Source organism: Morone saxatilis, unplaced genomic scaffold (assembly GCF_004916995.1).
Source record: "Morone saxatilis isolate NCDOM2014 unplaced genomic scaffold, NCSU_SB_2.0 Contig5, whole genome shotgun sequence".
Classification (NCBI taxonomy): Eukaryota; Metazoa; Chordata; class Actinopteri; family Moronidae; genus Morone; species Morone saxatilis.
Window position 1 is genome coordinate 19124862 of NW_023340095.1, and position 12403 is coordinate 19137264.

Here is a 12403-nt window from a genome sequence, read left to right on the forward strand (position 1 = left end):
GCGTGTGTTTTATGGTCTCCTGAGTGTAGATGCAAGCGTGTGTCTTTTGAGCTTGTGTGTATATTCGTGGGTGTGCATGTACATATGTTTTACATTCTGCAATGTGTGTGTGCAGGCATATGTGGGCTGCCCAAATGTATAAAGTGTATAAAGGTGGAAGTGTGTTGCCTTCTGGTGGTGTTAAGGCACTCTGTGTTCTCCTTCTGAACGCACCTCTGTTAGTTTGGAGGTTTTACTCATTTCCCCTGGCAGCACACACACACATAGTGGGCTTCATAAACCAACCCTTGTATTGAAAGATGGGGAGCAACAGAAGCCAGGACAGAAAGATTTCAACTCTGGGTATACTGGCACACTTTGTAAAGGTTAGATGCTTGCATACACACTCCACGTAAACACAACTTCCCAAGCCACAGGCCCAGGAGCTACATGTACACTCGCACTATCCACACAGATACACTAGTGACTAACACTCATCATCCTGGACACATGATGCTAAACCCTGTACGTGAACAAGCTACATCTGCCAAGGAAAGACGGACATTGTGACTGCTGCGTGCTTTAAAAGAGTTTTAACCAGTAGTTAAACAGGTAGTGACAGTGGGTGTAGCCTAGGGGTGGGAGAAATATTAAATGTCCAGTGTTTAACATTTAGAGGGTCTATTGGCGGAAATTGAATATATTATTAATATTTTTTTTTTTTTTTTTCATTAGTGTATAATCATCGGAATATAGGAATTGTTGTGTTTTTGTTTCCTTAGAATGAGCTGTTTTCATCTACAGATTTCCTTCAATAGAGGCAGCCATCTTGACCCGCCATGTTTCTACAGTAGCTAAGAACAGACAAACCAAACACTGGCTGTAGAAACAGCTGTTCGAGTTTTCCGTGGTTTTATCCCTCGCGCGAATAAGTTGCGATCTGCAATTACACAACTAGATGCCACTAAATCCTACACACTTTAAGTCCCAATAATTTGTAGAAATTGTTATATAGTAAATATCCAGAAACTGTTCTTGGATACAGTAATTAGACAGTAATGTCTAACTTTGCCTAACCCAGCAAATCATACTATTTTATTGCAGTGATGCATAAAACACTGCTTATTTTATTTCATTAATTTTACCATTGGTATTAAAATACTAAAGGGATAGCTAACAATATAAACACAACGGCAAAATCTCTGTAAGCTGACAGACTATAGTACATCCATTTACACTGACATGCTTGCTCTGTATTGTGCTTGTCTTCATAAATGTGAGGATTTGCTGCTTTCTTTCAGTTTTATATAGTTGTAAATTGAATATCTTTGGTTTTGCACTGTTGGTCAGACAAAACAAATAATTTGAAGACATCACCTTGGACTCTGTTGGATGTTTTTTTACATTTTACTAACTAAATGATTGCTAAATTGATTTTAATTCATTCCTCAGTATGAGTGTAATATGTTTCCTTTCCATCCATAGCAGCTGCTGAACTGAAATGTGCCCGCAGTTGTTTGGAAGTGTAGAGTTGTTGAGATGCTTTTGTGTCTTAACATGGTTGCTGACTGGGACTTCTATTTTACACACGTACATACACACTTGCATGTGCACAGTCGCAGACACACACCAGACCAGTAATTAGACTCGTGCCATTTAGAGGGAGTGGGGGTGATGAACTCAGTGAGCAGGCTATGACACAATGGTTTCTCCTCAAGACCACTGTTTATTTTTCTGTATGTCCATCGGGTCTGCTCACAAGAAGCCCTTTCATAGCCACAAAACAGTACCGTGTGTGTGTATCTGTGTGTGTGTGTGTGTGAGAGAGAGAGAGTGAGAGAGTGAGTCAGTGAGAGATTACCTGTTTGCATTACTTTAGATAGCAGGATATATATAAGAGTAAATATGGATGCATGTCATGCCTCCGGCGTGAGTGTCTCACACACAGGAAGGTGCTGTGTTTGTGTGTGTGGAGGAGAAAGTGAGTGTTCATGAAAAACATGTTACAGACCTGTGGTTTTCAGTCATAGTTGGGACTGAGCACATAGTCACACATTCCCTCACACCACCAAGACCGCATACCGCTACACACACACCAGCACAGACTACACAGTACATACAAGGATGAATGGTCTCCATTAAACCACCAAATGTGCTTCCATTGCCACATGTTTCAAGTCTATATGGATCCCATTATTCAGGAGGGTTTTTTTATAAACACAAAGTGACCTCAGCCTCACTATGAGAACTTTCTCAGTCTCTACACAGCTCTGGAGAGGACCAGTCACCTCTGTAATGTTCAAAGTGTAACAGTTATGTGACGATAGAACCTCGAGGGAGAGACTGGATTTAACGCCGGTGAAATTTTATTGCGGAGTGAGCTTTAGTGTTGGATTCTTTTAAAGTTGCTTCAGTGAGTGTAGCAGCTGGAGACATCACTGTAAAAAAGGGTTTTGTGCCAAATTTAGAATTGTGTTTTTTGGCAAGCTACCGTCGTTCTTTGTCATACTATAAAAGTGAATGCCGTTTTATGCCTTTATACCAAGTTGACAGTAGGGAGGTGACAGGAAATGAAAATAGAGAGAGGTGGGGAATGACAGGCTACAAAGATCCTCAACTGGACTCATCTCTGCTTCTAGGCTGCATTAGCAGCTGCTGTGGAATCAACATATTTTTTATGTACATTATGAAGTATCGCATTAGAAAATGTTGATAGAAACAGCAAAATTAAAAAATAAAAAATGTTTTGATGCTCCCTTAAGGTCTTTTTTTCCTTTTTCGAAAAAAGAGTTTGTATAACATTTAGGAAGAAATATAATATTAATTTTAATTACGTCATCCTGTAGCGTTCTCTTCTTGTTTTTCCGACTAGAGAATTGGCGCCACCTTCTGCTTATCTAGTGAACCAACTCCTAGTAATCGCATAACAGCGGTGGATCGAAACAAGCATTCATTAACATTTTCTTACGCCAATTTACTGGAAACTCTGTTGAAATGTGCGATACATTTGGATGTAAACATGGCTTCTGACCAAACCGTTGGTGGTTGAGTTGCATTCTGGATAATGTACGAACCAGGTCCATGCCATCATATTTGTTGTAGAGCTGTAATTGGATGTAGGATTATTCACTGAATAAAACTGAATCTGGTGAGAATATGGAGAGTGATGGCAGTTCACTACAAAATATACACTGTTTCCTTTATCTGTATAGGAAGTCAGAATGCTTCTTGATTTTCCATTGTTTTAAAAATAAAAACAAAAGTCATTTACATTTGTATGCAAGCTGTGTTTGCTAGTGTGAAAGTGTGGCATGTTTGAAAGCTGCTGCACACTGTATGTGTTGTGATTGACACTGATGATGTTCTGTGTCTTTGCAGAAATACTGCAGTCAGACAGACCCAACCTGAGGAGGACGCAGAGTGAGGAGACTCCCAGTGCAGCTGGATCTCATAGCAGGTCAGGACACACACTAGACACACGCAAACACACACAGCCTTTAAGCACCATTTAAAAATTCAGATCCAGTCCCCTTGATGCTGCAAGGATAAAAAAAATGAATGTAACATGAGAGGTGAGAGACAATATTCATATCAAGTTCCATACCCAGCCCTACAGAGGGTTCACCTGGTGTTAATATTTGCTTTCTTTTTATTCCTACTGTAATCTTTTTATATCATATTCACTGCTGCTGCCTTTATCCGGTGTCCTGTTGATAGATAATATAATAAGATATTTTTAGCTTGTCTGCAGAGATTCATTATGGTGTGTATAAGGAGCAACACTGTAGAAAACTGGCTCATCATGTAGCTCATGTAAATAAAAAACAGCCCTGTAGTTTAAAAGGAAAAGCCACATGTGCATCGTGCCTCACCATCCCCTCACGTCTTGCCTATTTTTTCCATCTTACAAAGGCGACATTGATAGTTTTGGCTTTGTGACGACAGCTTTCCTTTATAGACGTTTGTCTCAGTCACAGTGATCTGTCTCTTTTTTTTTTGCCAAATATCCTTGAGGTGAATATTGGCACACTCTTTTTTTGTCAGATGTCTTTATTGTGCCCAGAAAATCCAGCTGCTGCTGCTGCAACAAAAGAAAGAATAAATCCCTTCCTGTATGACAGAATTCAAGAGCTTCGACACAGACTGGATTTCAAATATTGTGGGAAATACATACAAAGCTCAAATTTGGTGTGCACACACACAGCACACCTTTCGTTTATGTCTTGATTGGAATCACTTGGTATTTACACATTCCCAAAATATAGAAAGCAGCTTCCTTGAAGACCACCCTCACTAATGTCAGAAGATATAATGACATTTTTATGAAGTACAAACCTTCAAGGAGTTAGAGCAAAGGCATTATATTACACAGTAGAGAGTGTATTGTCAAAGGGCGGCCTCCATGGAAGGCAACAATTTAGCATCTGGTGATAAAAATGGCTCATTCTGAGGTAAATAAAACACAGCAGTTCTTATTTTCAGGTGATTATACACTAATGAAAACATACCTATGAATATTATATCCTGTTTCTGACAATAGATCCACCTGAATGATACACACTGGACCTTTAATGGGACAACTGTCATCACCAATAACACCTTGCAATGTAGGGGGAAATTAAAACTGAATTTTTAAAGAGACAAAGGGCTCAATTAGTCCCATTCAGGTAGGGATGTGTGAGGAGAAACTCCTGCCTATGCAGAGGAGGGCTACCTACCACTTTCTCATGGTTAGAAGTCGTCATTGAATAGCTCTAAGTTTACATGTGTGTTACCCTATGATGTGTAAACTCTGCAGAAGACAGAGAGTGGATTTGATTTTAGGTTTCTGTTTCACTAAAACTGCAGAGTTTAGATGTTTGGGCTCACAAGGTTTTGGATCATGACATAAGGCTGGCGGGAGGTGACACAGAACTTAGCCCTCAACCAAGTTCATGGGTTTTTTGGCAGTTCAGTTCACTACACTGCTGGTCCCAAATCTCTCTCAAAAGTTGTGGTATAATAATAAGAATAATAGCGCAATAATAAACTTGCGTAACCTTTTTCTAAAACACTGTTTGCAAAGCGCTTATATGAAAATCATAAACCCCAAGGCATAATTGTAATCAAAATAAATGGAAGAAAGAAAAAAGGATTGAGTGGAGGAAGCCTGTGCCAGTATGGTCGACTGAAGCACTTACGCAGAGTGCCAGCATGTTATTCCCCCCTGAATGTGGTTTTAGACGCTGCTCTCACCGGCTAGAATGGTAGTGGGATAATAAATAGCGGAGCAGACTGCATTTATTTCAAAGCTTTGCGGCGGGGGTGCATGGGGTCGGATGGTATTTCCCTCCAAACATTGCAGGGGGGCATTTAACGCAGTTCAGCCAAGAGCCCAAACCGCCGCTGTCATGGAGAAGCAGTCAACATCTCCATCCAGTTGTGTAAGAACAGACGCCGCAGAGAGAAAGAAGAGGAGAGGTGATTCCGGTCTCCAATGAAGAGGAGCTCAGTGCCCACAGACACAAAGCATATACAGCACACACACATGCCTGGCGTTACCGTCAAATACCTTCCTCTACTGCTTCTTCTCCTTATTGTGGCGTACAAACAACCGAGCGCACTCAGCATTCCTCAGACCCGAGGAGGGAAAGCCAACATGTTTTTCTTTGTGTAAAAGTTCTTGTCGGAAAAGCAAAGTTATATTTAGTGTTAGGAAAATATGAGGGTGTTCAGAGAAGAAAAGAAGCCGACACCTCTGCATATGTGTGTTTGTGTGTGCTGGTTTTTGTCCGTGTGCATGCTTGTACATGTGCCAGGTCCATTTCCCTGAGTCAGGAAAAACAATAGGTCTAATTTTAAGTCGTCAGAACAAAACTCTGGGGTGATCCACAGGAAGCCGGCATGAAAGACAGTCAAAGAACGAGTAAGATGCAACAGTTACACACATTAATGTTTCTTTATCATCTCTCCCCTGTGTCTCATTGCACCTCCCTCTTGTCTTTTCCCCCTCATCTCCTTCTCTTTTACTTTCTGCCCTCATCTGCTCCATTCTCTGTGTGTGTGTGTCTTTCTGTTCTCAGGAATAACAGACACTCAGTGGGGGGTTCGCAGGGCGGCTCTCCAGGCAGCTCCAGAGGGGGGTCTCTCACTAACGGGGAGCTGAGTGAGGAGCAGATCCCCGGATCGGGCTCGTCCGGTCGCCGTCGGTCCTCCAAGAGTCATGGCAGTCCTGGAAGCAGCGCAGGTATACTGACTGCATTTGACTCTGATCTGTTTTTTAGGGCTGATTTTGATGTTAAATGGATAGAAGCTGCTGGCGGTAATTTTTCTTAAATGAGTACGTTCTGACTGCCGTACAGTAAGCCATAACCATATTATGTCACTTCCGGAAATAATTGCTTGCAACTGAAGCTGGATTCTCTCCAAATCTGTCGCCAGAATTAGCTGAATTTAAGGTCTTCCAATAGACGACAAAGGAAATATTGACCAGTTATGAAATTTTGCCTCGCCTGCTTATCAAATTTTAATTCAAAGGGGCTGTATTGGCATGGGAGTAGTATTGTGAAATGAAACAAAAATGTGCAGAATAAGTGTGGTTTTGCTATTGTAACATATACAGTATATACAGATAAATAAACTGTGTAGGATTTAGTGGCATCAGTGGTGAAGTTGCAACTGAACACCACTTGTGTATGTATTTAACAACCTGGGCATGAAAGTGTGAAGGAGAAACTACAGTGGGAGCAAAAAACGTGCCCCTTCTGGGCTACTGTAGAAATATGGCAGACTCCATTGAAGGTGACACGTTCCCTCTGTAGATAAAAACATCACATTCTAAGGTAACAAAAACATAAAGATTGATATTTTCAGGTGATTATACACTAATGAAAACTTCTCTATGGATATTGTATTCCATTTCTGACAAAAGATCCTCCTAAATGTTAGATTCTGGTGGTCCTTGACCTTCAAAATTAGACTTGCAGTTGGAAAAAGGAAATACAAATAAGTGAGAACTATACAAACATTTAAGAAAACTACCTGTTCTGCCCACGTTACCTGAATGTTTTGTGTTTGTTTTTTTCTAAAATAAATGAGGTAGGAGAGAAAAAATTAAGCTTTTTAGTTGAAGCTATTTTTCTTAAAAGCAAGCAGATCCAAAACAGCACTGGGTATCAGAACCCTGTTATTACCCCTGATTATAAAAACACAAATTCATGAAGACAGTATTCACACAAACTGTATAATATGTATTGTGGCACAGTGGGATGCTAATATCTGTTTTCCTACATTAACACATATTGGTATATGACTCTAATGCTTCTGCACATAACCTTTTCAGCAAAATGAATTTAATCTTACTCTGAGAAGATGGAAAGAGTTTTTAATTTTTTTTTCATAAAATAATGAAAATTGTGAAATGGTCAAAGTACTAGATCGATCTTTCTCCTCTCTCGTCCTTCCTCCCCTCTGTGTCATCTCTTAGACAAAGTTGAGTTGACGTCCAACGGGCTGGAGAACAGCCGTTGGGGCGTCGCCAGACACACGCCTCCTCCGTCCTCCCCGTCGAGCCGATCCCCAGCCGCCAGCAGCAGCAGCGGCAGCCCCTCTCCAGGTCAGGACGCCCTGGGTCTGGCTGCGCCGTCGGAGCCCGGCCCTAACGCCACCCCCGGCACCGAGCAGACCAGCAACAGTACCGCAGAGCCCACCACAGACTCGCTTCCGGCAGGGTAAGAGTCATTGCATGCGATAGGTAAAGTGCGTTAGAAATATTATATTTCAATAGAGATTTTATATCAGAAATCAGAAAAACTTTATTGTCCTTTGCAAGCAATGGACATTTGTTTTTGACATGACTCCTGCAGTGTTTTTCCACACCTAGTTTTGGATTTGAGGTAACTATAATAACCTCGGCCTCCATTAAAAAATGCTGCCTGAAACCCTGCCAATGATGGTGGTGTGAGAGGGATGGAAATGGCACAGGACTGAAACAAGAGAGAATTTGTGTCTGGTTATTACATTGATTTGGTTTTGTTTCTGGATTCTTTATCAATGTCCTTTTCCCTATTTCCTTTCCTTGAAAGTGATAATCAGTGCCATGTTAGAAAGAGACAACTGCAAAAAAGCAAAAAGCAGAGCAAACATGACTGTAAAAGCTACTGTAAACCTAGTCCTCAGGAAATAAGGTAATGTTTTCTTAATATTCACTAAATTTACGTGTGAGGAAATGGACAAATGGAAGATGATTTGGTAAATTTCATAAAAAATTTTTTTACCTTTGTGGCTAATTTAAAATGTTTATACTCATTTCACAATGCTCGCCCTTGCCAATTGAAACAAGCTCCTGATCCTGATCTTCTAAAAGAATTGCTCTGCCACCACTCGCAGAGCACACGACTACCCCCTCAACCCAGCAAATCAGCAAAAGTCAAGCTTTAGGAGGAGTTTGTGCCCTCATCCATAACCCCTTTAAATAGCGTGGACACACTGTAATACTTGTGTTATACTGTTCTTGTTTGCTTATGCCTTGCTAATGTTATTTCTGTGTACAGACTGAAAACAAATTCCCTATACATAGGACAATAAAGAATCAGTCTGACTCTGAATTTTATAAACATGAAACAAATGAGGAAGCTGAGACTGCTTACAGGATCAGTGTGTAGGATTTAGTGGCATCTAGCAGTGAAGTTTGAATTGCTACTAGCTGAACACCGCTCATGTCTGTATTTAGCGACCTGGGAACGAGAACAGGCTGTAAAGTGTGTAGAAGAAACTATGGTGGCTACGAAACTTACAAAAAGTACAAAAGGCCCTATCTACAGCAAGTGTCTGGTTTGTCCCTTCTTGGCTACTGTAGAAACATGTCGGTCCAACATGGCAAAATCCATTGAAGGTGACCCGCAGGGTCTGCATATAAACGACTCATTCTAAGGTACCAAGAACATGACAATTCTTATATTTAGGTGATTATAGACTCAAAACTCACGTATGAATATTATATTCCATTTTTGCTAATCAATCCTCCCAAATGTTACACACTGGACCTTTAATCCATTTTCAAATGAGCTGCAATCTAAAGCAAATGAAGTAAGAATTAAAATACTGCTGCTTTTGTGGGTACAAGGGAAGATGCCAGCAGTCACTCATAGGAAACCTTGCATTATACAATGCAGCCTGCACTGGTGGTTATATTTGGCTATTACTTTATGTATTCCTACCTGCTTTACTACCTGAAATTGATTCAAGAAATAAGCTGAAGATAGGATCACAGCCGCAGAGGCTTTCTTAAATCGACCAGTTGTGTTTTTTTAATGCAGATTGCCCTCTTGGTAAATGTGTGTTGTAACTTACCCTGGGGAATGTGGTAAAGCGGTCCAGCTCCTCCACAAAGCAGAACATCTGCAGGCTGATGGCCGACATGACGATGAGAAGACTGGCTGTGAACACCACCAGGCTGCCGAGTTTTTTACCGGGACCAAATATCTTGTACACAAAGTCCTCCAGAGCTGGGGAGATCTTAATCAAACGCACCACACGTAGCACCTGAGGGGGAGAAAAACAAACATCTCGACTGTAAGGTTGCTGTGTGTATCCGTTGTTATTTTTGGACTTGGAACAGTAGTTTCCAAGTCCAAGTCCACCAGAGGAAGAGAGGTGGTAAAGATAGTTTAAAATAAATATCAGAGTTATAAAAGCAAACATAGTAGCACATTGATTACATATTGATTAAAAAAAAGAGAACATTGCTCTTGACCCAGTGGAAGAGGTGCAGTGATACTGTGCTCTGTCAACAGCCTTAGTCCCTAAATTGCCTGCGGTGACAACAACCCCCAAAAGGTAATGCATCTTGGTCAGGCTTTGATCGGGGATCCAGAGAGTGAATATTGATCGAGCTCCACACCGTGATGCCTCTGGCCAAAGATTTTCCTCTCATTCACCCGGATATACAGCAAAATAAAGGAGACAAACGGGGGATGCTGGTCTGAAAGGGAAACTACAGTAAACAAATACAGCAATAACACCCACAGCATGATGACAGATGGGAAGGGAAGACACCACCTTCTTCTTCTGACAGACCATGATGACCTCTATCCATTTTACAACAGATGCAAGCCCTGAGCCTGACAGTAAACTATAGGGGGGTAAGTTCACAGAGGAGATGAGGATATAACAGCAAAACTAGTTCTACGCTTATCTTTCTTTTTGTCCCAAGCCTGACATCAGCCCAGCTTGGGAATCTGAAACGGCAGTGAGGGATGCCATTGATAGAATAGAATATAGAGATAAAAAAACATCTGGGACATCTTACAGTTTAATGCATCCCAGGATGAGAGTAGTGCTAACTATAGCCTCACAAATTACCACCAGAGGTAACTGCTGAGCTACTGAGCAAAATAAATGTGATAGAACTACAACGTTGTGTGCAGCACCACTAAATCTCCATGGCTCTGACCATTTACCACCATGGCCATCGATACCATTTTTCTTGACATGACACCAAGTATAAGACTGAGTATCAGGAGTACCTGATATTGATCCTTTTTGTTTTAAACTTATAATTACGCTTCTTCAAACAAGTCCATTGTATTCATACATACACTATAGTTAACATCGTTTTTTAAAATTCTGATCTCTTTTAAAGATGTAAATGTGACTGTTTCAAGAGAAAAACACATGTTAACTCCTAAAACACAGACATGAGATAAGCAATGAACAATCTGGAGAATGGCTTTCCAGCTGTGTTTCCTGTGTGTGCTTCAGGCTCCAGCCTCTTGCAAGACAAAGCAATGCTTAACATAAAATGGAATTGCAGAACGTGTCACATTGCCACTGTCACAGATATCCCATCCCGCATTTTACACCCATATTGAATCAGACCAGTGCATCCCTAGCAGAAATGTCCAAAAAAGATACAACGCTCTGCCTTTCTAAATGAATGAATTGACTGAACTGTTAAATCGTGCTGCCACTGAAGTCATTGCAATTCTGAACACACAGAGTGGAAGTGTCGAGGTGAGTTCCATTGGCTGATTAAAAATCATTCTGCCAAGTGTACTGTATGTGTGTGTGTGTGTGCGTTAAAGCTGTATGCAGGGCTCTAAAGCATGTGACATTTGGTCCAGACTGAAAGACAATTAGTAAAGCTAGCCTTTAGCGGTGAAACACCCCTTGGTTGGATAAAATTAAATAAAACTGTGAAACAATCATTGATTGTGTAGCCTAGTCCCTGTGTAGCCTACAGCCAGCACACACTACTGATTCCAGCACAGAGCCTTAAGGTTAATCACTTGTGATTAAATGTCACCTGTTTAAACTGGGACCTACTTGGAAAAATGTCCAATGAATGAGACATGCTTTCCAACAAGTGAGGAGCAAGGAATGCGAGCCAAAAACCAAGCAATGTGCTAAATATATATTAGGTTTGTGGTTGGGGGGTTGAAGGTGAGGGGAAAGAAGGGAAAGGAGAATGGTGGGGGGGTCAAGTTAAGAGGGGGGCTAGATTGGCTGCATTGTGAAAGATGTCCGGAGGCTGACGTGACTGTGTACTGCTATGCAGGGGCGGTGTTTAGGCTGAGTCGCTGCTGAGCTTGATCATAATAGATATCTATTTGTTTGTGCTGGGTTAGACGCGCACTCCATTTATTTCTGCGTGGGCAGTCGTCGATTGGAGCATATACAGTGAACACAAATTAAAGCTTGTGACGTGGGGTAGCGTGAGTGACAATTCGGTGGTTACGGATACCTTATCTATCTGGAGAGCATGAGCGATAGCACGCAGAAGAAATTTTCTCTAAAACCACCATTCCTTCAGATGGCGCAAGAACGCTGCCTCGCCGAAACCCTCTCAATACCCTTGTTTATGACAACATGAGACGAGCAGAAAAGTTTTTTTTGTGACAACATAGCTATTAGGCAGATGAAGATTTCGATTATGAAGGTTCGCACCCCCCAATGCTCTCTCCCTAAGAAAGTGTGATTTGAATATAACAAGATCTGCAGCACAAGTGTTATTAACAAGAGTTAAGCCTATATACAAATAGGTTTATTTAGTTATGAAACAGTCTCAATGTAAATGATGCCTCTACATGGCCTATATGAACAAACAAAACCATCAGTAAGAAGGCTGACTATTTATGTAGAGTTATTCTTAATGCCTGCCACCAATACGGTCAGATTCCCTTTGAGTTCAATAAACAAGGCTGTGGAGAAATTACCGCAGGAGTAAAATATTGAGCTAGTAGATATTACATAGAGACCACAACACACCCCTTGATTACAATATTTTTTCATCAAAGCAATGCTGTTCAGCAACTGTTATAAGTCAATTTTATTTTTAATTTTATTTTAATGTATGTTTAATGTATGTAATGTATGTTTTGTATGCTACTGGATACTTGAATTTCCCTCGGGATAAATAAAGTATCTATCTATCTAAGTTCCAGCT

The 12403-nt window shown here is 40.9% G+C and overlaps 1 protein-coding gene across 1 annotated transcript in view; it reads right to left on the reverse strand.

The window, feature by feature from the left end:
- nalcn (sodium leak channel, non-selective) overlaps positions 1-12403 on the reverse strand; it is an 88638-nt gene that overhangs the window by 46210 nt on the left and 30025 nt on the right. The window contains exon 15 of the mRNA XM_035677189.1: positions 9310-9501. Within this exon, the coding sequence (XP_035533082.1) occupies positions 9310-9501 (192 nt within the window). The remainder of the gene's footprint in view (positions 1-9309; positions 9502-12403) is intronic.